The sequence below is a fragment of the Sapajus apella genome, unplaced genomic scaffold (genome assembly GCF_009761245.1).
Source record: "Sapajus apella isolate SASKATOON/1434 unplaced genomic scaffold, GSC_monkey_1.0 scaffold75, whole genome shotgun sequence".
NCBI classification, from domain to species: domain Eukaryota; kingdom Metazoa; phylum Chordata; class Mammalia; order Primates; family Cebidae; genus Sapajus; species Sapajus apella.
Window position 1 is genome coordinate 10306287 of NW_022437015.1, and position 27858 is coordinate 10334144.

Here is a 27858-nt window from a genome sequence, read left to right on the forward strand (position 1 = left end):
CCCTTTATCGTTTTTTATTGTATCAATTTGGTTATCCTCTTTTTTCTTTTTTATTAATCTGGCTAGTGGTCTGTCTATTTTGTGGACCTTTTCAAAAAACCAGCTCCTGGATTTATTGATTTTTTGAAGGGTTTCTTGTGTCTCTATCTCCTTCAGTTCTGCTCTGTTCTTAGCTATTTCTTGTCTTCTGCTAGACCTTGAGGTTTTTTGATCTTGCTCCTCTAGCTCTTTGAATTTTGACGATAGGGTGTCCATTTTAGAACTCTCCTTTCTTCTCATGTGGGCACTTATTGCTATGTATTTTCCTCTAGAGACTGCTTTAAATGCGTCCCAGAGATTCTGATATATTGTGTCTTCACTCTCATTGGTTTCAAAGAACCTCTTTATTTCTGCCTACATTTCATTGTTTATCCAGTCAACATTCAAGAGCAAGTTGTTCAGTTTCCATGAAGCTGTGCGGTTCTGAGTTAGTTTTTGAATTCTGAGTTCTAACTTGATTGCACTGTGGTCTGAGAGACTGTTTGTTATGATTTCCATTCTTTTACATTTGCTGAGGAGTGATTTACTCCCGATTATGTCATCGATTTTAGAGTACGTGTGATGTGGTGCTGAGAAGAATGTATATTCTGTGGATTTGCGGTGGAGAGTTCTGTAAATGTCTATTAGGTTTGCTTGGTCCAGGTCTGAGTTCAAGTCCTTGATATCCTTGTTAATTTTCTGTCTCATTGATCTGTTTAATGTTGACAATGGGGTGTTAAAGTCTCCCACTATAATTGTGTGGGAGTCTAAGTCTCTTTGTAAGTCATTAAGAACTTGCCTTATGTGTCTGGGTGCTCCTGTATTGGGTGTGTATATATTTAGGATCGTTAGCTCTTGTTGCATTGATCCTTTTACCATTATGTAATGTCCTTCTTTGTCTCTTTTGATCTTTGTTGCTTTAAAGTCTAATTTATCAGAGATGAGAATTGCAACTCCTGCGTTTTTTTTGCTCTCCATTTGCTTGGTAAATCTTCCTCCATCCCTTTATTTTGAGCCTTTGTATATCCTTGCATGTGAGATGGGTTTCCTGGATACAGCACACCGATGTGTTTTGGCTTTTTATCCAATTTGCCAGTCTGTGTCTTTTGATTGGGGCATTTAGTTCATTTACATTTAGGCTTAATATTGTTATGTGTGAATTTGATACTGCCGTTTTGGTGCTAGCTGGCTGTTTTGCCCATTAGTTGATGCCAATTCTTCATTGTGTTGATGCTTTTTACCATTTGGCATGTTTTTGGAGTGGCTGGTACTAGTTGTTCCTTTATATGTGTAGAGCCTCTTTCAGGAGCTCTTTTAAAGCAGGCCTGGTGGTGACGAAATCTCTGAGTACTTGCTTGTTCTCCAAGGATTTTATTTTTCCTTCACTTATGAAGCTTAGTTTGGCTGGATAGGAGATTCTGGGTTGAAAGTTCTTTTCTTTAAGGGTGTTGAATATTGGCTCCCACTCTCTTCTGGCTCATAGGGTTTCTGCTGAGAGATCTGCTGTGAGTCTGATGGGCTTCCCTTTGTGGGTAACCCGATCTTTCTTTCTGGATGTCCTTAGTATTTTCTCCCTCATTTCAACCCTGGTGAATCTGACGATTATGTGCCTTGGGGTTGCTCTACGTGAGAAATATATTTGTGGTGTTCTCTGTATTTCCTGGACTTGAATATTGGCCTGCCTTGCTAGGTTGGGGAAGTTTTCCTGGATAATATTCTGAAGAGTATTTTCCAGCTTGGATTCATCCTCTTCGTTGCATTCAGGTACACCTATCAAACGTAGATTAGGTTTTTTCACATAGTCCCACATTTCATGAAAACTTTGTTCATTCCTTTTTACCCTTTTTTCTCTAACCATGACTTCTTGTTTTATTTCATTGAGTTGATCTTCGACCTCTGATATCCTTTCTTCTGCTTGGTCAATTCGGCTGTTGAAACTTGTGCATGTTTCGTGAAGTTCTCGTGTTGTGTTTTTCAGCTCCATCAATTCACTTATATTCCTTTCTATTTTGTTCATTCTCGTTAGCATTTTGTCAAATCTTTTTTCAAGGTACTTAGTTTCTTTGCATTGGGTTAGAACATGTTCTTTTAGTTCACAGAAGTTTCTTACTACCCACCTTCTGAAGTCTGATTCTGTCATTTCATCACACTCGTTCTCCATCCAACCTTGTTCCCTTGTTGGTGAGGAGTTGTGATCCCTTGTAGGAGGAGAGGTGTTCTGGTTTCGGGTGTTTTCATCCTTTTTGCGCTGGTTTCTTCCCATCTTTATGGATTTATCCACCTGTCGTCTTTGTAGTTGTTGACTTTCAGATTGGGTCTCTGAGTGGACGTTCTGTTTGTTGATGATGAAGTTATTTCTGTTTCTTAGTTTTCCTTCTGACAGCCTGGCCCCTCTGCTGTAGGTCTGCTGAAGTCCACTCTAGGCCCTGCTTGCCTGGGGATCGCCTTCAGCAGCTGTAGAACAGTAAGGGTTGCTACCAGTTTCTTCTTCTGCTATCTTTGTCTCAGAAGGATACCCGCCAAATGTCAGTCTGATCTCTCCTTTATGAGGTGACTGTTTGGATATACAGGAGTCAGGAAGCTGCTTGAGGAGACAGTCTGTCTTTTATAGGGGATCAAGTGCTGAGCTATGAGCTCCCTTGTTCATTCAGAGCTGCTGGGCAGGTACGTTTAGGTCTGCTGCAGCAGAACTCAGAAACCGCTTTTTGTTCCCAGGTGCCCTGTCCCAGGGAGTTAGGGCTTTATTTATGAGTTTCCATTGTGCTTCTGCCTTTTTGTTTTTTCAGGGCTGCCCTACCCAGCAAGGAGGCAGCCTGTTCACTGTCTGCCTACGGAGGGTTTGCTGAGCTGTTGTGGGCTCCGCCCAGCTGCCATGTGAACTTCCCTGCAGTCTTGTTTATATGGATGTAGTTAGAACTGCCTCGGCAATGGTAGCCCCCCTCTATATTGGCGGAATCTCTCTGTAATGGCAGGTTGCCTTGGCAACGGCAGGTAGCCTCAGCAATGTCGGGTTGCCTTAGCAACGACAGGCTGCCTCAGCATTGGCTGACTACCTCCGTAGTGTTGGTAATGGCGGACGTCCCTCCCCCACAGAGCTGGGCCATCCCGGGTTCAGCTGCGCTTGCTGTGAAATTCTCAATCCAGAGGGTTTCTGATTGCTGTTCTTTTTTTTTTTCTCATTTATTTATTTTATTGCATTTTAGGTTTTGGGGTACATGTGAAGAACATGCAAAATTGATGCATAGGTACACACATGGCAGTGTGATATGCTGCCTTCCTCCCCATCACCTACATTTGGCATTTCTCCCATTGCTATCCCTCCCCAGCTCCCCACCCCCCACCGTCCCTCCCCTATTTCCCCCCAACTGACCCCAGTGTGTAGTGCTCCCCTCCCTGTGTCCATGTGTTCTCATTGTTCAACACCCACCTATGAGTGAGAACATGCGGTGTTTGATCTTCTGCTCTTCTGTCAGTTTGCTGAGAATTATGGTTTCCAGGTTCATCCAGTCCCTACAAAGGACACAAACTCATCATTTTTGATGGCTGCATAATATTACATGGTGTATATGTGCCACATTTTCCCTATCCAGTCTATCGTCGATGGGCATTTGGGTTGGTTCCAGGTCTTTGCTATTGTAAACAGTGCTGCAATGAATATTTGTGTGCACGTGTCCTTATAGTAGAATGATTTGTAATCCTTTGGATATATACCCAGTAATGGGATTGGTGGGTCAAATGGAATTTCTATTTCTAAGTCCTTGAGGAATCACCACACTGTCTTCCACAATGCTTGAACTAATTTACACTCCCACCAACAGTGCAAAAGTGTTCCTATTTCTCCACATCCTCTCCAGCATCTGTTGTCTCCAGATTTTTTAATGATAGCCATTCTAACTGGCCTGAGATGGTATCTCAATGTTGTTTTGATTTGCATTTCTCTGATAACCAGTGATGATGAGCATTTTTTCATGTTTGTTGGCCTCATGTATGTCTTCTTTTGTAAATTGTCTGTTCATATCCTTTGCCCACTTTTGAATGGGCTTGTTAGTTTTTTTCTTGTAAATCTGTTTTAGTTCTTTGTAAATTCTGGATATCAGCCCTTTGTCAGATGGGTAAACTGCAAAAATTTTTTCCCATTCTGTTGGTTACCAATTCACTCTAATGACTGTTTCTTTTGCTGTGCAGAAGCTGTGGAGTTTGATTGCTGTTCTTTTGTGGGGGTGGGAATGAGCCTGATCACTTGGCTCCCTGCCTCAGAGCCTTTTTTTTTCTTTTTTAGTTGAAGAGTCGACTCTATCCCAGTTGCCTGTTCAAAGGGCACCCGGGGATCTGTGTGATTTCCAGTGCGGTGACTCACTGTGCTGGCTTAAACAGTGGCTCTGAAATTCGTGGCACTTTTTTTGCCCAGGTATCTCCTGGCCTGGCTCCCTGTTCAGTCCGCTCTTTAATCAGATTAATGGGCGACTTCCTTGGTCTCCAATCGCCAGCCAAAAGAGCACCCAGACCAGTGTATTTTGTACAGAGAACCACTGGCAGGGGCACCAATAAAGCAGCCGCATGGGGCAAAGCAGCCACGCTGACGAAAAGAACCGTGCCGGCCACAACAGCTGCACTGGTGACCCATGGGGCTCCTCCGCCTGGGAATCTCCTGGTCCGTGGGCAATAAGAATGTGGCATCCACTCGCCCTCTGCGCTTTCACTGGGAGCTGCAACTCTGAGCTGTTCCTAAACGGCCATCTTGAATCTTATCAGAAGATTTTTTTTTAAGAGACAGGACCTTGTTATGTTGCCCAGTCTGGATTTGAACTACTGGGCTCAAGCAATCCTCCTACCTCAGTCTCTCAAGTAGCTGGGACTACAGGGACATACAATCATGCTTAGCTTTAAAAAAAAAAAATTGCAGGCAGTCACCTAGTTATGTTTAGCATACAAATCCTGGTCTAGTTTTATTGGCTATGGTTCCAATAATAACTCAACTTTCATAACTTTTGTGGTGTTATTTTCATCTGTTTGATTTACCTGGTTCCACTGGAGCTTCCAGTAATCCCTACTGGTGCCACCTAAGAGGACAGAAGGAGCTGATCTAGCCCAGACACATGTAAGGAGATACCCCCATTGATGTCTCCCAACAAACTAGTGTCCTTTGGTGGAAAATGGATTCTCCATCCTTCAGGAATACACAGCATACTTTCTGGACTAGTTCCTGTTGTGGCTTGGCACTTCTTCCCATTACCAACAAGCCACTTGTATCTCTAGGTAGATGAAGTTATTATCTGGCTTACAGGAGCCAAGAGACTAAGCTACTCTTTGCATCAATATCTTCCTTAATATTATGGTCTGGTCTCTCCAGATGAGGGAGAGAATGCCCTGGTCTAGCAGGAAAGGAGAGTAGTCCTCCTAGCTGTTTATTGTCAGGAAAACTTCCAGTTAATCTTCTTTGTCAATGTTGCCAGGCTCACTTCAAGTTGTTCTTGAGATTCTTGCTCCATCTGGTGGCAGGTGGGGGTTGGGGAATGAGCCTGCAGAAGCTTTCTTGTGTTGCTAAGGTGGGGGACATGAGGTTCCTGACTTAGATAGCCTTTTAATGTTAAGTGGGGGACCAAAACACCCTGTGTTTTTTCTAATTCTTAGAATCCCTAACATGTCATTTTATTCTTTCATCCTTTCAGAATTCTCTTACATTATTTTCAGGGTTTATATTTCTACTTTGCTGGGAAGAAAATGAATAAAGGAATATAGACAACCTTGGCCAATACTGAAGTCCTAGCTTCATTTTTATTTATCCTATCCATTATAAACGAACTTGGGTTATCTTTCTTTTTTATTTACTTATTTTTCTAATTTCAACTTTTATTATAGATTTAAGTGTACTTTGTGCATGGGTAAATTGTTGCATAATGCTGAGGCTTCAGGTCCCAATGATCCCACACCCAGATCATAAGCATAGTACCTTACAGGTGGTTCTTCAGACCACAGTCCCTCCCTCCCCCATCTAGTGAGCCCTGTTTATTGTTCTTATCTTTATGATCACATGTATTCAACGTTTAGTTCCCACTTAAATGTGAGAACGTGCACTATTTGGTTTTCTGTTCCTTCTTTGGGTCATTTAGGAAAATAGCCTCCAGCAGCATATATTTTGCTGCAAAGGACATGATTTTATTCATTTTTTTGAATGTATAGTATTCAATGGTGTATATGCACCACATAGACTTCACTGTTGATGGGCATTTAGGTTGATTTTATGTCCTTGCTATTGTGAATAGCGCTGTAATGAATATATGGCTGGATGTGCCTTTATAATCCAGTAGAGGCATTGCTGGGTCAAATAGTAGCTCTATTTTAAGTTCTTTGAGAAGTCTCCAAGCTGCTTTCCACAGTGGCTGAACTAGTTTGCATTCCCAGCAACAGTGTGTTTGCTTTTCTCTATACTCAGGAGAATTAGTTGTTTTTTTTTTTTTTTCTTTTTAATTATTGCTATTCTGACTGGTGTGAGATGGTATCTCATTGTGGTTTTAATTTGCGTTTCTCTGATGACTAGTGATGGTGAACATTTTTTTCATGTTTTTTGGCCTCTTATATGTCTTCATTTGAAAATCGTCTGTTTATGTCTTTTGCCCATCTTTAATTAGACTGTGTTTTTACTTTGTTGATTTGTTTAAGTTCTTCGTAGATCCTGGATGTTAGACTTTTGCCAAGTGCATATTTTACAAATATTTTCTCCCATTCTGTAGGCCGTCTTTTTACTCTATTGGTATTTTGTTGTTGTTCAGGTTGTATAGAAGCTTGAGTTTAATCACATCCCATTTATCTATTTTTGTTTTTGTGGTGATTGTTTTTGGTGACTTAGCCATAAATTCTTTGCCAAAGCCAATGTTGAACAGGGTATTTCCTAGGTTTCCTTCTAGAATTTTTATAGTTTTCAGTCTTACATTTACATATTTAATCTATCTTGAGTTAATTTTCATATGAGAGGTAGGGATCCAGTATCATTCTATTGCACATGGCTAGCTAGTTATTCCAGCACAATTTATTGAACAAGGAGTCCTTTCCCCATTTATTGTTTTTGTTGATTTAGTCAAAGATGAGATGGTTGTAGGTGTGCAGCTTTATTTCTGGGTGCTTTATTCTGTTGTATGTTCTATGTGTCTGTTTTAGTATCAGTACCATCATGCTGTGTTGATTAGTGTAGCCTTACAGTTTAGTTTGAAGTCAGGCAATGTGATATCTCCTGCTTTGCTCTTTTTGCTTATGATTGCTTTGGATTATTTGTCTTTCTAAAAGTCTATTCATGTATCTTTTATGGTTAAAGCCTTTTAATGGTTTCCTATCTAGGGACCAGTCACATCAAAATCTCTTGGGATATTTGCCAAAATACAAATTTATTGATGTTACACACACAAACTGAATGAGATTCTTTGAGAAAGCAGAGTTTTACTGAAGTTCTATTATATTAACATTTTAAAAATTACAACACTTGTATCAGAAATCTAGAGCACAAAATAAGATTGGTAAACCTTAATTACTCATTTCTAAATACTGACTTGCACTAAAAGGAAATAGTAAATTATGCAATACTGATTGAGATATTTTATATTAATTATAATTCAATTGTCTGATTAAATTAACTGGATTGATTCAATGTAGAAAAATTATATTTTATGAATTATTTTGGAGTCACTTTCAAAACTGAGAAAACTGCCCATGGATTATATGGTGTGCTAATTATTACATTATAATTAAGACTATATTTGTAGTATATGTAAATATTATGATCTTGAAATATGTCCTTTGAGACAATGTAGTTCTATCAAGGTTCGGTTTTGCCAGTTTACAAATACGATGGCAATTTTCTCAATGGCATTTTTATTAACAGCACAAGGGGAAACCCATTTGCTGCTTTAAATGAAAGATTACTTACTGCTCTTTTTCTAGAACACCCTGTAATCCAAGGCACAGTAAGGTTTCCTGAAATCTGTGAAAACAACAAATGGAATCTCAGTAAGCTATTTATTGACAGTACTTGGAATGTTGATCAACACCAAAGATTTTACACACTATGTCAAAATAAATCTGCATTCAGAACATATTTCCCACATATAAAACGTTGTTTCCTTAATGAACTCAACAGATTTAAGGGGTCTTTCTTGGTGAAAAGTATTTGAAAGTGGTGCAGATTTCTGGGAACTAAAAAAAAAAAAAGGTTCTGGGGCATTGTTGTGGGACCTAGAATTGTTGGGATGCTGTTGCAAGTTTTAAAATGTATAGATAATACAATTGAATAATAAAAATTCAATACTTTGTGAAGACGTTAGACGAAGTATAGAATAAAGTGGTCTTCCCTTATCCACAGATGTTATACTCTGAGATACCCAGTGGATGTCTGAAACTGCAGAGGGTACAGAACTCTATTTATACTGTATTTATTCCTATACATACATACTTATAATAAAGTTGAATTATAAATTAGGTAAGAAATGAACAATAGTTAATAATAAAATAAAACAATTAGGATAAAATACTGTAATAAATGTTATGTGAATATGGCCTTTCTTGAAATATCTTATTGTACTTCACTGCATGTTACTGAAACCATGGAAGACAAAACCATGGATAAGGGAGGACTGCTGTAGTCACATTTTAAACAGGGCTTCACCACAAAGCAAGAAATGAATTCATAATGAATTATGTGTGCTATACACTACCTAAACACATTACCTGTATTTATTTTGTAAATTTAGCACTGACTAATGGATTTATTGCTATATGTGTTTTCTTAATACAAATCTTAGACCTGCAGTATAAATGACTAAAACAATGTTTCTCTAAATAGTGACCTCCAGAGAAGTCTATTCACTATGCCCTACACTCTTTCCTGCAATGTGGTGAATTGTATATTTTAGTAAGTCCATTTATTTAATGAAATATTCTCTTTGCATAAATAATGTATGATTGAAAAAGGGAGAAAAAGTAAACTTTTAATCATTACTATCTATACATCAAACCTCTCTAGATAAAAATGTGTTTGATAAAATCTGTTCTTTATGAGTTACGTCCCTGTGTCTAGTTTTGGTAGTGAAGTTTAGCAATGTTGCGATCTTGAGGAGATATTTCTTGCATATTATACAAGTATTTTATACTTGAGTAAATACTTTCTAATAATTTTCCAGAAATGGTGAAATATGTTGATCTTTACTGATGGGGCAGAGTATTGTTTGTGGTAGTTATGGATATATTCAATTTCAATACATCCTTCAGCTACCTAAGTACTCACACCCAAAATTGAAATAATGTTCATACGAATCCAGTTCAACAGTGTGATAGTCAATTTTTAAGTATAAACCATTAAGACAAATGGCCAGTAACACCTTATTACCTCAGCATTACTACACAAGGAGACAGATGCTACTCTAGTGGGATTTTAGGGAGCGTTTACAAAGACAAATGTGGTCTGTTAGCTGTGGTCTGGGTTAGCCTGGACTTAACTATGCTTTTTCATAGGACACACAAGAATTGGGGAGTACTTCTCACTTGTCTCTCCTTCCCTCCCAAACAGATACTTCCTGAGAGACTGACAAGGCGAATCAGCTTCAGTAGGTCATGGAGTTAAGAACAAGGCATTCAATAAAATATTCAATGTTTTTCACAAATTATAAGCAGTAATGGCCTAAATAGTATTATGCCTATTGATAAAGAGTGATGATCAATGTTAACAGTAAATTAATATTCTCAGTTATTCAAACTTCAGATAAGCTGTTACTGTTCCTAGCCACCAGACCTGCCATTTTACTTTGAGTTACAAGTATTCCAAAATACTAGGAATTAGCTAAACATATAAATTCCTTTCAAGGAAAAATAAAAATATTTTTACTCAAGATAAAATACTATTACACTAAAATGGCAATTAACTGGAATGTTAGGGGTTAATGAGAATGTGTGAATAATTGATTTTTTTAAAGATGATATAAATGTATTCTGAAAGTTATTCAAAATGTATTTTTCCTTTTTATTCCACTAATACGTGCTAGAGTTTGAAAATTCATTGTTAGCCTCAGTGAGGGAAATAAATCTGCTTAAATAATTACACAATATAATCTAGAAAAATATAGATACCCAAGTGTTTTGGATTATCTGTTCACATATTCTTATCCATTAGTAAAAATAATTCAAAATTGATCATACAGAATATCTAGAAAATTCTGTATGATAAACCAAATGAATTACAAACAAAACAAAACACTAAACCAGTAACTGCTAAAAAGTTACATATGAAATAATAAAGATGATATAACAAACATGGAAATAGAATTTATATAAACACTGACTATACATTTGATAAATATAAAATGTGGTTCCCTGTTTAAGTCAGTAAGAAAATATAAAACTCCTATAAGCACATAGTATGCAAATATTATAAATTCCATGTAAATTGTAGAAGTTTCACTTTTTTGTTTTATAATTCTGTATCAGCAGTTACATGATACTCAAATATTATATTCAACTAACCACTAACGTTTACTTCATTTATTTATTTTTTTTTTGAGATGGAGTCTCACTCTGTGGCCTAGGCTTAAGTGCAATGGCATGATTTCGGCTCACTGCAACCTCCACCTCCCAGGTTCCAGCAATTCTCCTGTTTCACCCTCCTGAGTAACTGGGATTATAGGTGTGTGCCACCACGTCCAGCTAATTTTTGTATTTTTGGTAGAGACAGGGCTTCACCATGTTGGTCAGGATGGTCTCAAACTCCTGACCTCATGATCTGCCCACTTCAGCTTCCCAAAGTGCTGAGATTCAGGCATGAGCTGGCGAACCTGGCCTCTAATGTTTACTTCAAATCTCTTGTTCAGTTCATTACATTTCCAGTATAACTCAGGAACAGCTGGGCAGAGTAACTGAATTTGTAGGCTTGTTTGAATAAATACCTTTCCACAAATTTGGGAAGTTTTATTTGGTAAAATATTGACGATATATTTCTCATTCACCAAAAGCTATGAAATGCAATACTCAAATTAGAAAGGTAATACACATCTCATTTGAATGATATTTCAATTCCAAACTCACTTTAAACAGACTGGTGTGGAAAACTGTGAAATAAATCTTCAAGTAGATAATACTGATTTAACAAATATTAGAACATACACATCCAAAAGAGTGGTGTACATTTCCAAGTAAAATATTTGGAGTGTTATAAACTCATTACAATGATGCTGACATTATTCAAAGCATTTTGGGAACTTTCTTTTTGGAATTGTCAGTTCATGTCTCACCCAGAAATTTTGTTTCATTACACTCCTTTTATTTTAACTGAAAATATAACAGCCCCAATAGAAAACCCATATTAGTCACTCAATGTGGCTTAGAATGAGTTCTATTTTTAAAATCAAATGTTCCCTCAAATGAGAATTATTTGTCACTACCAAAGCATTTATAAAAGTTCCACCAGCTCCCAAAGCAATTGTGAAAAAACCTCAAAAATTTTGACAAAATTGTACATTACTGAAATAAGTATTATATAACTTCCCAGTCAGCTATTTGTTCTATATGAGGCACTGTTTTAGAAAGCTACAGGAAATAAAAGATCAGTAAATCATAATTTCCTGGAAAGCAAGAACTGTTGCTTCAGAGGAATAGATAAGATAGGTACATTAATGTCTTTGATACAAAGAAAACTATGTTAAATGTCACAAGGGAGGTACAGTAAATGAAGTACAGCAGGAGCTCAAAATATGACAAAATTACATCTACTTGAGCATTGATATCTCAGGTGAACCTTAAAAGATGGATAGGATTTTAATAGAAATAAAAGAGATCAGCATTTCAGGGAAAAAGAATGGCATGAGCACAGTGAAATTAAAAGACAGGATGTATTTGGGGAATGGTCATTTCAACTAGAACTAGAACAGGGAGTTAGGGTGACTGTGTGGAGATTATGAATGACAAGGTGCATTTATATCTAATTCTGTAGAAAATAGGGAGCCATTGAAAGCATTCAAGCAGATGTATGGTATGATCAGAACTATATTTTTATACAGTATAAATCTTAGGTGTCTATGTGTGTAATTAAAGAAGTACAGAAACTATTTTAATAGTTTGGATGAGAAGTAATTCAGGTTTGAAACCAGGGTCGGGGAAGTGGGAATTAAGAAGTGAAATATCAAGCATGCCATTGAAGAAAGGTCTTGTACATAAGATACAAGAGAACTAAATAGTCTGGAGATAATGGAAATAATCCTCTTATGGTCAACTGCTTCCAAAAGTGCCTGGTCTGCTGGAGCTAATGGGGAATCACAACTTCAAAAGCAAATGAAAAAAAGTTCACTTACTGTTGGAAATCTGCATCTCATGGCTAAGAATAGATACACAAAGTAATGCACTTATTTAGATGTATACTGGAGTCACACCATATGTACAATTAAGGTTTGTGAATTCAACTATAACACACTTGCCAGTCTCACATAAAATCATACTTTAAGTAGAATGTATATATCAGGATATCAATTACATATTATATGTCTTCATTACTGCACATGGTTGTACATTCATAAGAAGACATGCAAATATAAGTTTTATAGATGATTTAGATATTTTTAAAGGAATTTTTGCTGTTTTATTTTATATAATTTAGACCCCACATATGAATCTGTCTTAATATTTCTGCTAGATTATTAGATTGTCAAGGGCAAAGTATCAAGTTTAAAAATTTATTCTAATTATTTTATATAGTCACACAGAGATTATGTGTAAAAACATTCATTTGATTTCAAAAAATATGTTGTAAAGACAGTTCTACATATATGCTGTACCTCCTATTTAAAAATTTGAGACCAACTTATGGGGCTAGTAAAGCTACTATCTGATATATACCACATTTATGAGAGCCAGGAAAATTGAATATTTGATTATTTAGCATTTTATTAAATGGAATTTGATTAAATGATGCAATCAAGCAATAACCAGTCCTCACAGAGAAATTCGTTAGTAAGAGACTCATAAATCAGTGTTTTAGCTTTCCATCAGTTGTGTTAGTATTAGCCAAACATAGAAACCTATCAATCACTCTGCTTTAAATGGCAGAGGTTCCTAAATTTTTTTTCAGTTATGAGATGTACAACACAGAGAATGTTTCTGGGCATGCGATTGTACTCAGTAAACATTTACTGATTGACTAACTTAATTAACTTGGACGTTTATTATTCACTAGCTGTAATTTGCTGAAATTTAACAAAGGGCTAAGAATGGCAATATATATAAGACTAACGCATGGGATAAGGAGCTGTGGAGGGAGGCAGTAATTTACTTATGGTTAAGAACAATGTGTTCTGGAGCAAAGAAAAAAGAAAAGATGTCTTGTATATAAAAATACTTTCCTCTTTTCTCTCTACCAATTCTTCAGAAAAGTTTTCAGAAGTTAGACTGCCTTTACAAAGTAAAGTTTCAATGCTAAAACTTTTGGATAAACAACTAACATATTTTTAAGCACATGAATTTTTCTTCTATTATGTGATAGAAATCTGGTGCTTAGAAAACTTTTTTAGCCTTGAAAGTTCATCTAATTGAAAACCAAAATGCCATTTGAAATGTGTTTTTATACATAGTAGTAAAATTTTACAAATCACAAGAGATTAAAATTAGGGAAACTAGAATTCTAAGATGTTTCAGTGAAATTACAAAATGTACTCAGATGTAACATTACAAAACCATATTCATCCGACTGTTTCTTGAGATATTGTCTGTTAAAAAATAATGGAAGGTAAAAATAAAATAATACAAGTTAACACGTGGAATGTTTATCTTCTTATCCAAAGGCACTGAGGAATAAACAACCACAAATCTAGAGCCCCTAAAATTATGTCCTCTGGCATATTTAAAACTATTATATTAATTCTACCCATGTAAGAAAAACCAGAAATTTGGGGACCATAAAAGCTCTTCACTAATTTCAGAAAACAAATTGTCAATGTTAGCTTTAAATTCGAAATATATAGTTGAAGTAGTTTATTACATGCCATGCAGAGATCAGTTCATCAAACAACAATAAAAGATTTATTGCTTTGTCAGGCTACTCATATTTGCTGGGCTGGAATTGAATGGTCACCATGAATCACAACTCTCTATCTCTACCTTACATTTGACTACTTGTTGAACGAAATATAGGTTTTTCAAATAAATCAAACACAATATCTGTGTGTTGCATTAATATTATATGGACTGATACATTTATTCTTTACAAAAACAGCAGAGAGAAGTAAGCAAGATGAAGGACTAGGTAGCCCTAGATCCATGTCCCCCCATGTAAATATTAAATAAACAACTAGTGACTAGTTAAAATAAATTTATAGTAGCTCTTGAAACCATATTCACAGCAACCAGGTGAGTGTACGATCAAGAAAATGTCACATTCAAAATAGTAGGAGATTTCACAGTGTTTTTATTTGGCTTGCTACACATCTTCCGGGTATGGGAGGGCACATTTTTGGGGAAAATGTACTGTCCTGATCCCCACTCTCTTCCATGAATAAGAGAGTGTGAGGTGGACTGAATTTGCAACATTTTAATCTGTCTGGGGGCTGCCTGAGCAACTGGCCTCTTTATCTACTAATTTGGAGTTCAGACAGCCTAAAGTGGCACATCTCAGATCTCAAGCTATTGGAATTGGTGGGAAGCAATGAACAAGGCTCATGAAAACCTCAAAGAGACTGAAGACCCATGGACGCTTGGGGAAAGAGATTACTAATTGAGGAATAAAATAGCGCAGCTAAGGGTTCTGGGAGATGCAGGAATAAGAGTCATAAGAAAAACCAGTTATTTAAAAGCGGCTACGTAGAACAGGGGTTCAAGATAGCTGACTAGAAGCATCTGGTATTCACCTCCTCCACAAGAAGAACAAAAACAACAAGTAGATAATCACACTTTGAATAGATCACCTAATAGAGAAGGCTGGAATTCAACAAAGAAATGACAACATACCTAAGGTAAGGAAGGAGAGGGTAGCAAAGCTGCCTACTAGGCCAGTGGGAGCTAAGAGCCTAGAAAGGCTCCCCAATACAAGGAAAGAATAAGAGAGTGACACCCAGCAGTACACATTTCTACCATGAATTCCTGCAATCCTAGTGAATGGAAAGTGCCTCAACTCACTTAGGCCCTGAAACTCACAAAAGCAGCTGACAGCATTACTCTAGAGAAGGAGTTCACACCAGGTCCCCCCAACACACTAAGTCCTAAACAGTTACAGCAAGACACCACTTTGAGAGGCCAGTCCCTACCAGATTGTTTCCTGCCCTGGGTCTCCAACAGCTCCTTCATCTCCAAATCCCTGAAGCTTAATTGCCATCACCCACACGAATCTAGAAAGTGCTGTTGACTGCTACCTAACCTAGGATGAAGCACAAACCATTGGCTGTAATCTTGCTGCCTCTAGTATCAGGGCTGCCTCACATTTAATAGCATCCTGAGAAAAGGCTATTTATTGTATTACAACTCCCACCTGTGACTGAGATGCCTGCTACCCAGCCACCTGTTCTTGTTGCTGCCAATGAAAACAATCTCACCCTCCCCAGCAGCAGAGCTGCAGCTCAGCGACTGCTATCCCCATCAAACATTCTGTAAAAACCTGGCAATCCCATGCCCCAGCGAACCTCAGCCACCTCCTGCACACACCACTGGGGAATAGAGGACATGCCTTCCTGGCTCAGCTCCATCCATGCCAGTGCCTGAGCACACTGTCAGTGCCTGTAAGTTACCCCACCCCATCCACCACATTTGGCACTACTCTTGGGTGCCTGAGGACAGGTCCACCCAGACCATCACAGCCACTGCCAACAGCAGGATGGATTGTGTGGGAGAGGAAGGATTGTCCTGCCATGGTTGCTGTTATCACTCAGGCAATATTGACTGCTCAGGGGCCCAAGGACTCACCCACCCATCCAGGACACAGCCAGCACCTGAGCAAGCTGCCTGGAGGCCCAAGAATCAGCACACCTGTACCTGCTAATACCGGTGCCAGAGTATACTGCCCTGGGGCCCAAGGACAAGCAGATTCAGCTTGCCACAGCCACTGAGGCCCCAGGACTGGCCCATCTGAATGTCTCTGTTCCCAACAAAACTTCACCATAGCCTCCACTAAAAATCACAATCTAGGCACTGAGAAAATGACAGACACTACTGATGATGTTTACAGTTAAGGAAATCATGCAAGGACTATGCTATTGGACACACTCAGAATCAAAGCCAAAGTGCCCTACCCAACAAACACCATAGATACATCTTCAGAAAAAAGTGCTCCCCTACAAAAACAAACTAAAAATACTGGAAGAGGTAACTGTTATACTAGATGGTCAGATATCAATGAAAAGACATAACGTGAAAAGACAAGGAAATATGACACCTCTAAAGGAACACAATACTTATTCGGCAACAGATTCTATTCAAGGAGAAACTAATGAAAACCAGAAAAAATAATTTAAAATATTGAATATAAAGAAGTTCAGGGAGATACAAGATAATTCAAAAAAATAATACAAAGAAATCAGAAAAACAATTTAGGATATGAAAGAGAAATTTACTAAAAAGTTATCATTTAAAAAAAAAATTCTGGAACTAAAAAAGTTAATTGAATCAAATAAAACCTATATTCAAAGCTTCAACAATAGACCAGACCAAGCAGAAGAGGGAATTTCAGGACGTGAAAATAGGTATTTTGAAATAACCCAGTCAGACCAAAAGAAAAAAAAAAAGGATAAAAAAGAATGAACAAAGCCTACATGACACACAGAATACTATAAAGTGCCCAAATGTTCAATTTTATGGTGTCTGAAAAGGCAAAAAAAGTGAAAGCAATAAAAAATATATTTAGCGAAATAATGGCTGAAAACTTCTAAACTCTACCAAGAGATTTATGCATCCAAATACCAGAAACTGAGAGATCCCCAAGGAGATACAATGCTAAAAGGTCTTTTCTATGGCATAATACAGAAAACTGAAAAGTCAAAGGCAAAGAGAGATTCTGAAAGCAGCAAGAGAAAAGTATCTAGTCACCTTTATAGAACCCATATCAGACAACACCAGATTTCTCAGTAGAAACTTCACAGGCCAGGAGATAGTGGAATGATATCTTCAAAGAGCTGAAAGAAAAAGAACCCTGCAAGCCAAGGACACTATACACAGTAATTTATTCTTCACAAATGAACGAGAAAAAAAGTATCTCCCAGACAAGCAAAAGTTGCAAGAATTCACCACCACTAGACTCACCCTGAAATTGTTTAAGGGAGTCTGATATGTGGAAGGGAAAGGCAATACTATCATCATGAAAACACAAGCAGGTATAAATCCCACTAGAAGAACAAATACATACATGAGAAAGGGAAAAGACTGCAATGTTACCATTACAGAAAGCTGTCAAATCACATTGGTAAACAATAAAAGTAAAAGTAAGGAACAAAGGATGTTATTAAAAAACACCAGAAATAAATTAGCAACATGACAGGAATAAATATTCACAAATCAATTGTGATTTTGAATATAAATGAATTAAACTTTCCACTTAAAAGATACAGACTGGCTAAATGGACAACAACGAAAAACCATCACTCCACTATCTACTGCTTACAAGAAAGCAATCTCGCCTATAAAGGCACACATAGACTGACAGTAAAGGGATGGAAAAAATAATCCATGCAAATAAAAAAAAAACATGAGCAGGAGTAGTAATATTTAGATAAAACAGACTTTAAGTGAAAAACAATAAAAAGAGAAAAGGAAAGTCATTATATAATAGTAAAGGGATCAATCCAACAAAAGGATGTAAAAATTCTAAACATATATGCACCCAACACCAATGGACCAAGATATTCAATGCAAATATTATTAGATTGGAAAAAAAGAAGAGGCTCCAGCACAAGTATAGTTAGGGATATCAACTCCTCACTTTCAGCATTAGACAGATAATCTAGACAAAGTTAACAAAGAAATATTGCATTTAAACCATTAATTACATCAATTAGACTTAAAAGACGTTTACAGAATATTTCATCAAAAAGCTACAGAATACACATTTTTTGCAACAGCATGTGGAACATTCTCCAGAACAGATCACGTGCTAGGACACAAAACAAGTCTTGACATTTTTTTTTTTTAAATTACAACTATATAGAGTATCTTTCTTAGACCACCATGGAATTAAACTAGAGATCCATAACAGGAGAAACTTTGGAAAACTTACAAATACATGCATATTAAACAACATGCTCCTGAAAAATAAAGAACAAATTGAAGAGAAAGTAAAAAATGTATTAAAACAAATGAAAATTGAAACAAAGTATACCAAATAAAAGTATAGGAAAAGCAATGCTAATGTAGAAGTTCAAAGCAATAAATGCCTAGATGAAAAATTTAGACAAACTTGTATTAAATTAGTTCACTTCAAAAATGAGAAAAACAGGAACAAACCAAACACAAATTTAATAGAAATAAAGGAATAATAGTGATCAGAGCAGAACTAAACAAAATAGACACTAAAAAGATATAAACTAACAACAAAATGAAAAGTTGCATTCTTAAAAGATAAAGAAATTTGATAAACTGCTAGCTAGACTAGCCAAGAGAAAAAAAGCAGACACAAATAAATAAAATCAGAAATGAAAAAAGGACATTGTAACTAATACTACAGAAATACAAAAGATCATCAGAGACTGCAAAGAACAACTATATATTAGCAAACTGGAAAACCTAGAGGAAACAGATACATTTCTGGACACTTACAACCTACTAAGATGGAATTTAAAAAGAAATAGAAAACCTAAAGAAACCAAAAACAAATACTGAGATTGAATCAGTAACAATAATAATTTTAAAATGTCTACCAGCACAGGAAACTCCAGGACTGAATGACTTCACTGCCAAGTTCTATGAAACTTAAAAGGAAGAAGTAAAACCAGTTCTCCTGAAACTATTTCATAAAATTGAAGAGGTGGGAATTTTCTCTAATTATATAAGACCAGCATTTCCTTAATACCAAAACTAGACAAGGATGCAAAAAAAAACAAATATTTCAAGCCAGTTACCCTGATTAATACAGATGTAAACCCCTCAAAAAAATTCTAGCAAAATGAATTCAACTGTACATCAAAATGAATACAAAATGATCAAGTGGGATTCATCCCAGGAATGCAAGGATTGTTCAACACATACAAATCAATTAACATGAACATCATACCAACAAAATGAAGGACAAAAGCCTTATTATATCAATAGATACAGAAAATCATTTGATAAAATTCATTATCCCTTCATGAGAAAAACAACATAGTATGCACAGAGAGTATGTACCTCAATATAGCAAAGGATAAATATGAAAACCAACAACTAACCTGATACTGAATGTTAAAAGCTGAAAGTCCTTTTTCTTGGAACTGGAAGAAGATAAGGATGCCTACTTTAGCCACACCTAGTCAACATAGTACTGGAAGTCACAGCCAGAGCACTCAGGCAAGAAAAAAATAAAAGGCAGCCACATTGGAAAATAAGTCAAATTTTCCCTCCTTGTAGATGACATAATCTTATATCTAGGAAAAACTAGAAACTCCACAAAATAATTATTAAATCAGATAAACAAATTCAGTAAAATTGGAGGATAAAAAATCAACATAGTATAATAAGTAGCATTTCAGTAAGCCAATAATAAATTAGCTGAGAAAAAATCAATAAGGGAATGCAATTTACAATAGCTACAAAAAATAGCTAGGAATAAATTTAACCACAAGGGTGAAATAATTGTACATGGAAAACTACAAAACACTAAGGAAAGAAACTGAAGAGGAGAGAAACAAATAGAAGATCTCCCAAGATCATAAAAAAAAATCAGCTGAAAGCATCCTATTATCTGACTTTAATAAATATGACAAAGCTATAGTGAACCAAATAGCATGGTACTGGTGTATATACAGACATGTAGACTAATGGATCAGAATAGAAAACCCAGGAATAAATCTACAAAGGGAATAAGGTAATAGAACAAAGGCAATAAGAATGTGTGTTAAAGAAATAATACCCTCTTCAATAAATGCTACTAGGCTAATTTGATATTCATATGAAGAAGAAGAAACTAGAACCCTGTATATCACAATACACAAACTTCAACTCAAAGCCTTAAACATAAGACTCAAAATATAAAACTACTGGAAGAAAACATAGGGGAAATACTTCAAGTCATTACTGTAGACAAAGATTTTATGGCTAAGACCTCAAAAGAAAAGGCAACAGGGTTGGAGACAGCAAACCACCATGGCATGTGTGTACCTATGCAACAATCCTGCAAGATCTGCACATGTACCCCAGAACTTAAAGTACAATAAAAAAAATTATGTTTCCAAACCAGACAAAAAAAGAAAAAAAGGAAAAGCAACAAAACAAAAATAGATAAATGGGGCTACATTAAATAGTTTCCCCCAAAAAATGGAAGTGGATAGAAAATTCATTGAATAGGAATAGTTGCAAGATATTTGTCTGACAAGGGACTATTCATCCAGCATATACAACAGATTTAAACAACTCAACAACTAAAAGACAATTTCATCAACAATTGGCTAATGAGAGAAAGGCAGTGCAAGCTGGCCAATTAGAAGGAATGATTGTCCTCCCCCCAGGAATACCAAATTGAAGAATGATCCACACAAAAAAAAATCTTCGTAAGAACTAAAAATCAGATTATCAATCACTATACCTGTTTTAACTTAATATCTTTGAAAGAAGCAATGCAGAGTATACGAAAGACAATTTTTAATAGCTAACACCACACCTCCCTTAACCCCAGCAGGAGTCAAACAGTGCAGAGAGAGCATCGGTACATTTGGGGGAGGGAGAGTGCAGTGATTGTGGGACTTTGCATTGAAAATCAATGCTGACCTATCACAGCAGAAATGAACAATGAGCAGAATTCATCTGGCATGCATGGAGGGAGCATTTAGATCAGCACTGGCTAGAGGGGAATCACCCACTCGAGCAGTAGAAACTTGAGTTTTGGCAAGCCTCACCATCGAGGGCTAATATGCTTTGCGGTAGTAAGTAAAACTGAAAGACACTCTAGGTCACAAGGACTGCAGTTCCTGGGCAAGTCGTGGTGCTATGCTGGGCTCACAGCCAGTACATGTGGACTGCTCATGACCTAGAGAGACATCAGCCAGGGCAGCCAAGGGAGTGCTTGTGCCACCTGTTCCCCAACTCTAGATAGTACAGATTGTAGCTGTGGGAGAGAGTCCTTACCTTCACTTGAGTAGTGAAGAGGAAAGAGATAAAGACATGTAAAACAAATTCCATGTAAATGGAAATCAACGAAGAGCAAAAATAGATATATCAGAAAAAATAGATTTGAAGACAAAAAGTATAAAAAAAGATGAGGAAAGTCATTATATAAAGATAAGGGGTCAAAACATCAAGAGGCTATAACAATTATAAATACATATGCACCAAACACGGGGGCACACAGATATATAAAACATGTATTATTCAAGGTGAAGAGAGAGATAGACTCCAATAGTGTAAAATATGGTGACTTTCACATCCCACTGTCAGCACTGGATGGATAATCCATACAGAAAAGCAACAAAGCAACACCAGACTTAATCTTCACCATAGACCAAATAAATCTAATAGACATTTACAGAACATGTCATCCAGTAGACACACAATGCACATTCTTCCTCACAGCGTAAGGATCATTGTCAAGGACTACATGTTAGGCCATGAAACAAATCTTCTTTTTTTTTTTTTGCTGTTTTAAAACTTTATTTTCACATAACTATGCTTACAGAAGTAAACACAAATTATTTAATAGAATGCCATTTACGTTTAACTTATCCTACACAATTTGGACTACAAACTTGGCATATGGTTTAAGACTTTTTTTAAAAAATTACAATGTGGTTTATCTATTACTAATATATAAAAGAGTCTCTGTACAATACTGCTAAAGAAAATTCAAGAACCATGACAAATGTACATTTGGTTCACCTCAGAAAAATAACACATGTTATACTCCATATGTTTATAATACTGGTGCAACAAAACATTGTAATCTCTTAATGCCAGCATAGAAATGTCAATAACTAATTGATATGGAAGGGGGTGAGAGGGATCCTATGTACACATTTGAAACTGTAAAAAGTTATCTGATTTATTTAATATTGCATGTAAATGGTAATTATACTAAAATCAAACTTTGAGTAATTTCTTCAGTCTGCATTAATACTATCTGCTCTCTTCATTCCATGAGGACAACAAGAAAATGCGGCATGGTAACTATAAGTTTTCCTGATATATGAAAAATTGTAAATTATGTTTCTTTCTCAGCTTTTCAGTCCAGAAATGACAATATACTATAGCAAGGTGTTTCTTCCATTGTCAACATTCATAGAGTGATATATAATGTATAGTAGAATTTTAATTCGTATCAACACTCATGTGCAAAATAGTCTCTAAAGATAATCACCACTTGACCTTAGAAGTGACTCTAGTAAACAAAATTGCCTTTTTTAGAAGGCTGGAGCAAAACAACCAGCCATATTTATAAGAAAGCGTATCAAAAAAAATGCAGCACCTTGTGAATTATACCTCACTGAAAACATAGCCCCAAAATAAGAGCAACTATGGAAGAAGAGGAAAAAGATAACTTAAAATATTAGGAGAATCAATAAGAGTATAGGTTCAAAAGATAGTTAAAAGATATCTTTGTTGTAAAATTACCTAGAATTAAGACTTACAATGTATTATAATATTTCAAGTTTATCACTAGTTACTAAACATTAATTTACAATTAACATGCTAACCTTTTGTTCCTTGATCAACAGTTAGAATGGCAATCATTTAAAAATCTGGAGACAACAGATGCTGGAGAAGATGTGGAGAAATAGGAACACTTTTACACTGTTGGTGGGAGTGTAAATTAGTTCAACCATTGTTGAAGACAGTGTGGCGATTCCTCAAGGATCTTGAAATAGAAATACCATTTGACCCAGCAATCCCATTACCGGGTATATACCCAAAGGATTATAAATCGTTCTATTATAAAGACACATGCACACCTATGTTCACTGTGACACTGTTTACGATAGCAAAGACCTGGAACCAATCCAAATGTCCATCAATGATAGACTAGACAATGAAAATGTGGCACATATACACCATGGATACTATGCAGCCATAAAAATGATGAATTCACGTCTTTGTAGGGACATGGATGAATCTGGAAAACATCATCCTCAGCAAACTGACACAAGGACAGAAAACCAAACATCACATGTTTTCACTCATAGGCGGGTGATGAATAAGGGGAACACATGGACACAGGGAGGGGAACATCACACACGGGGGTAGGTGGAAGGGGTAGGGGGCAGGGGAGGGGAGGGACAACAGGGGGCAGGGAGGTTGGGGAGGGATAACACCAGGAGAAATGCCTGATGTAGGTGACAGGGGATGGAGACAGAAAACCACCATGGCATGTGTGTAGCTATGCAACAGTCCTGCAGGATGAGCACATGTACCCCAGAGTTTAAAGTACAATTCAAAAAAAAATTATAGCTTCAACTCTTTCCAGCGTGGGGGAAGGGGGATTAGAAAATAAAACATTCAAACAGTTGTGTGCAAATATCACATTTTTCAAATGAAAGAACTTCCAACTGAACCAGAAGTTCATACTGCTAATACACATTTCATGGAAATATTTTTTAATAAGTACAAATACATGCTATTAAGTTTCAAAACCTAATACAGTGCAGAAAATTAAGTTCTTATTTTTTTGGAAGAACGTTTGAAGTCCCAATCAATTTCTAGTAACAATGTTTTTGCAGATCAATTTAATAATAAAGGTTTTTATTTCCTTCATGTTTTTTGTTTTGGTCTTAAAGACTAGATTAAAATTTAGTTCAATCCCCCAGAAGGCAAGCAGTTTTACCTTTGAATTATAAAAAAAAATCCACAAAAAACACTTCTTCACACCAATTGCTAATATTGAATCTGTGCTCAAGATGAATCTTCCCTATACAATGTAAATGGTTACTTAGCTGAAATGCACTCAGGAACATTAAAACTACTTGTTAGAATGATTTAGTTAGATTTATAATTTAAGTTTTAAGATATAAATATATGCAGCTTGATCTTCTGTTGACAGTGATTGTCAGACTCTAAATTTCAACATTTACAAATTCTCATTCATGCACACAAAACACACACCATTATCACATAACTTACTCCTCATAGATTGGAAAATTCTTCTGTTGCTTTGAATCTTTGGCCTCCTAGTCAAGTTCAAGGTCAAACGACTTTTAACCCAAACTTCACTCTCAGACTATTAACAAATTTCTACCCACACATGATTACTGCTTATCATACACCTACACATGATATTTCCTATTGTACTGGCAAAATCGGAAACCTGCCTCAAAGAGGTCATCAGATTTAATAAAAATGGTCCATAAACTGGTTATTGCAAAATGTAATATGAGAGATCAGGATTCAAGATTCTCTATTGGCATCATACTTCATTTAGCTGCAATGAATAAGTGCTTTCAGAAAAAAAATGAAAGAAATCTTATGTTGGATTATTTCATACCTTTTGGATACAAGCTAAAGAACGCACAAAAATGTTCTGGAGTATACACCCTACCAAAAAAGTGTTTTAAAAACTCAGAAAATTGAATTATATTGAAAGTATCTTCTCTGACCACAATGCAATAAAACTAGAAATCAATAACAAGAGCAAGACTGGAAACTATGCAAACATATGGAAATTAAACAATGTGTTCCTGAATGATCAGTGGGCCAATTAAGAAAATAAGAAGAATATTAAAACTTTTTCAAAAAAATGATAATGATAAAAAAAACACACCCCAAGCAATGGGATACAGCAAAAGCAGTACTAAGAGGAAAGTTTAAAGCTATAAGTGCCTACATTCAAAAAGTAGAAAAACTGCAGATAGATAACTAAAGATGTATTTCAGAGAACTAGAAAAGAAAGAGCAAACCAAACCCAAAATAATTATATAAAAAATAAAAATTAGATCAGAAATCGATGAAATTGAAATGAAGAAAATAGTACAAAAGATGAATGAAGTTACAAATTGTTTTTTTTTTAAATACAAGAATATTTTTTTTAAAATATAAGAAAATTGACAAACCTTTAGCGAGACTAACTGTGGAGACAAAAGAGAGAAGACTCAAATAAATAAAATCAGAAGTAAAAAAGGAGACATTACAATTGATAGTGCAGAAATTCAAAGGATCATTAGAGACTATTATGAGCAACTATATGCCAATAACTTGGAAAACCTAGAAAGAGTGGAAAAATTTCTAGACACATACAACCTACCAAAATTGAACCATTAAAGCATCTAAAACCTGAATAAATCCATAAGTAACAAGATTGAATCAATAACAAAAAGTATTCTAGAAAAGAAAAGCCAAGGACCTGATATATTTACTGTTAACTTTTACCAAACATTTAAGAACTAATACCATTCCTACTCAGACTATTGCAAAAGATAGAACATGAGAACATACTTTCAAACACATCCTATGAGGCCAGTATCACCCTATTATCAAAATCAGACAAAGATGTCTCAAAAGCAAAACAACAAAAAAACTACAGGCAAATATCCTTGTGAATATTGATACAAAAACTTCAACAAAATACTAGCAAATCGATCATAAGATCACATTAAAAAGATCATTTATTATGGCTAAGTTGAACTTATCACAGAAATTTAAGGATGATTAAACTTATGCAAATTAACCAATGTGAGACATCATTTCAACAAAATGAAGGACCATAACCAAATGATCATTTGAATTAATGCTTAAAAATTATTTGATAAAAGTAAATATCCCCTCATGATAAAAAGAAAAAAGGATTCTTAAAACTGGGTATAGAAGGAGCATACCACAACACACTAAAAGCCATATATGACAGCTCCACAGCTAGTATCATACTGAATGGGGAGAAAATGAAAGCCTTTCCTCAAAGATATGGAAAACAACCAGAATGCCCACTTTCACCACTGTTATTAAATGTAGTACTGAAAGTCCTAGCTAGAGCAATCGATCAAGAGAAAGAAAGAAAGAAATTTGAAAGGGGAAGTCATATTATCTTTGTTTGCAGGTGATATAATCATATATTTGGAAAATCCTAAACACTCTGCCAAAAAACTGTTGGAATTGATAAACAAATTGAGTAAAGCTGCAGGATATAAAATCAACATACAAAAATCTGTAGCATTTCTAAATGCTAACAGCAACCATTCTGAAAAGAAAGTAATACCATTTACAATAGCTACAAAATAATATAATAGCTATGAAATTACTAAAAGAGAAGTGAAAGATCTCTATAGTGAAAACTATAAAACATTGATGAAACAAATTGAAGAGGACCCAATTAAACTGATAGTCCATGCTCATGAATTAGAGGAATCAATATTTTTTAAGTGTCTATCCTATGCAATCTATAGATTCAATTTGATCCCTATCAAAATACCAATGACATTCTTCACAGAAACAGAAGAAAAATCCTGAAATGTATATGGAACCATAAAAGAACCAGAATAGCCAAAGCTATCCTGAGCAAAAAGATAAAAACTGGAGGAATCACATTACCTGACTTCAAATTATGATACAAAACTGTAGTAACCAAAAGAGCATGGTACTGGCATAAGAACAGACACATAGACAAATGGAACAGAATACAGAACCTAGAAACAAATCCATGCATCTACAGTGAACTCAGGCTTGACAATATTGCCAAGAATATATACTGGGGAAAGGATAGCCTCTTCAACAGATGGTGCTAGAGAAACTGGACATCCATATGGAGAAGAATGAAACTAGACCCCTATCTCTCACCATATGCAAAACTAAAAAAAAAAAGAAAAAAGTATTAAAAACTTAAATCCAAGGCCTGAAACTATGAAACTATTAGATGAAAACTTTCGCAAAAGTCTCCAGAACACTGTACTTGACAAAGATTTCTTGAGGAGTACCTCACAAGCACAGGAAACCAAAGCAAAAATGGACAAATAGGATCACATCAAGTTAAATAGCTTCTGCACAACAAAGGAAACAATCAACAAAGTGAAGAGACAACATACACAATGGGAGAAAAATACCTACAAACTACCTGTCTGACAAGGGATTAATAATCAGAATATATTAGAAGCCCAAACAACTCTGTAGGAAAAAAATCTAACAATCTGATTAAGTAACGGGGAAAGTAACTGAACAGACATTTCTCAAAAGAAGACACACAAGGGAGATCCAAGATGGCCGTTTAGGAACAGCTCAGGATTGCTGCTCCCAGTGAAAGCGCAGAGGCTGCTGCAGGTGAACCCCAGGCAAGCAGGGCCTGGAGTGAACCTCAGCAGACCTACAGCAGAGGGGCCAGACTGTCAGAAGGAAAACCAAGAAACAGAAATAACATCATCATCAACAAACAGAACGTCAATCTGAAAGATTTGAGACCCAATCTGAAAGCCAGCAACTACAAAATCGACAGGTGGATAAATCCTTAAGGATGGGAAGAAACCGGCGCAAAAAGGATGAAAACACCCGAAACCAGAACACCTCTCCTCCTAAAAGGGATCACAACTCCTCGCCAGCAAGGGAACAAGGTTGGATGGAGAACGAGTGTGATGAAATGACAGAATCAGAATTCAGAAGGTGGGTAATAAGAAACTTCTGTGAACTTAAACAACATGTTCTAACCAAATGCCAAGAAACTAAGAACCTTGAAAAAAGATTTGACGAAATGCTAACAAGAATGGACAAAATAGAAAGGAATATAAGTGAATTGATGGAGCTGAAAAC

General features: G+C 36.0%; 1 protein-coding gene across 1 annotated transcript in view; it reads right to left on the minus strand.

Moving 5' to 3' along the window:
- HDX (highly divergent homeobox) overlaps nucleotides 1-27858 on the minus strand; it is a 175507-nt gene that overhangs the window by 104329 nt on the left and 43320 nt on the right. Inside the window, exon 4 of the mRNA XM_032251400.1 lies at nucleotides 7937-7990. Coding sequence (XP_032107291.1) covers nucleotides 7937-7990 — 54 coding nt within the window. The remainder of the gene's footprint in view (nucleotides 1-7936; nucleotides 7991-27858) is intronic.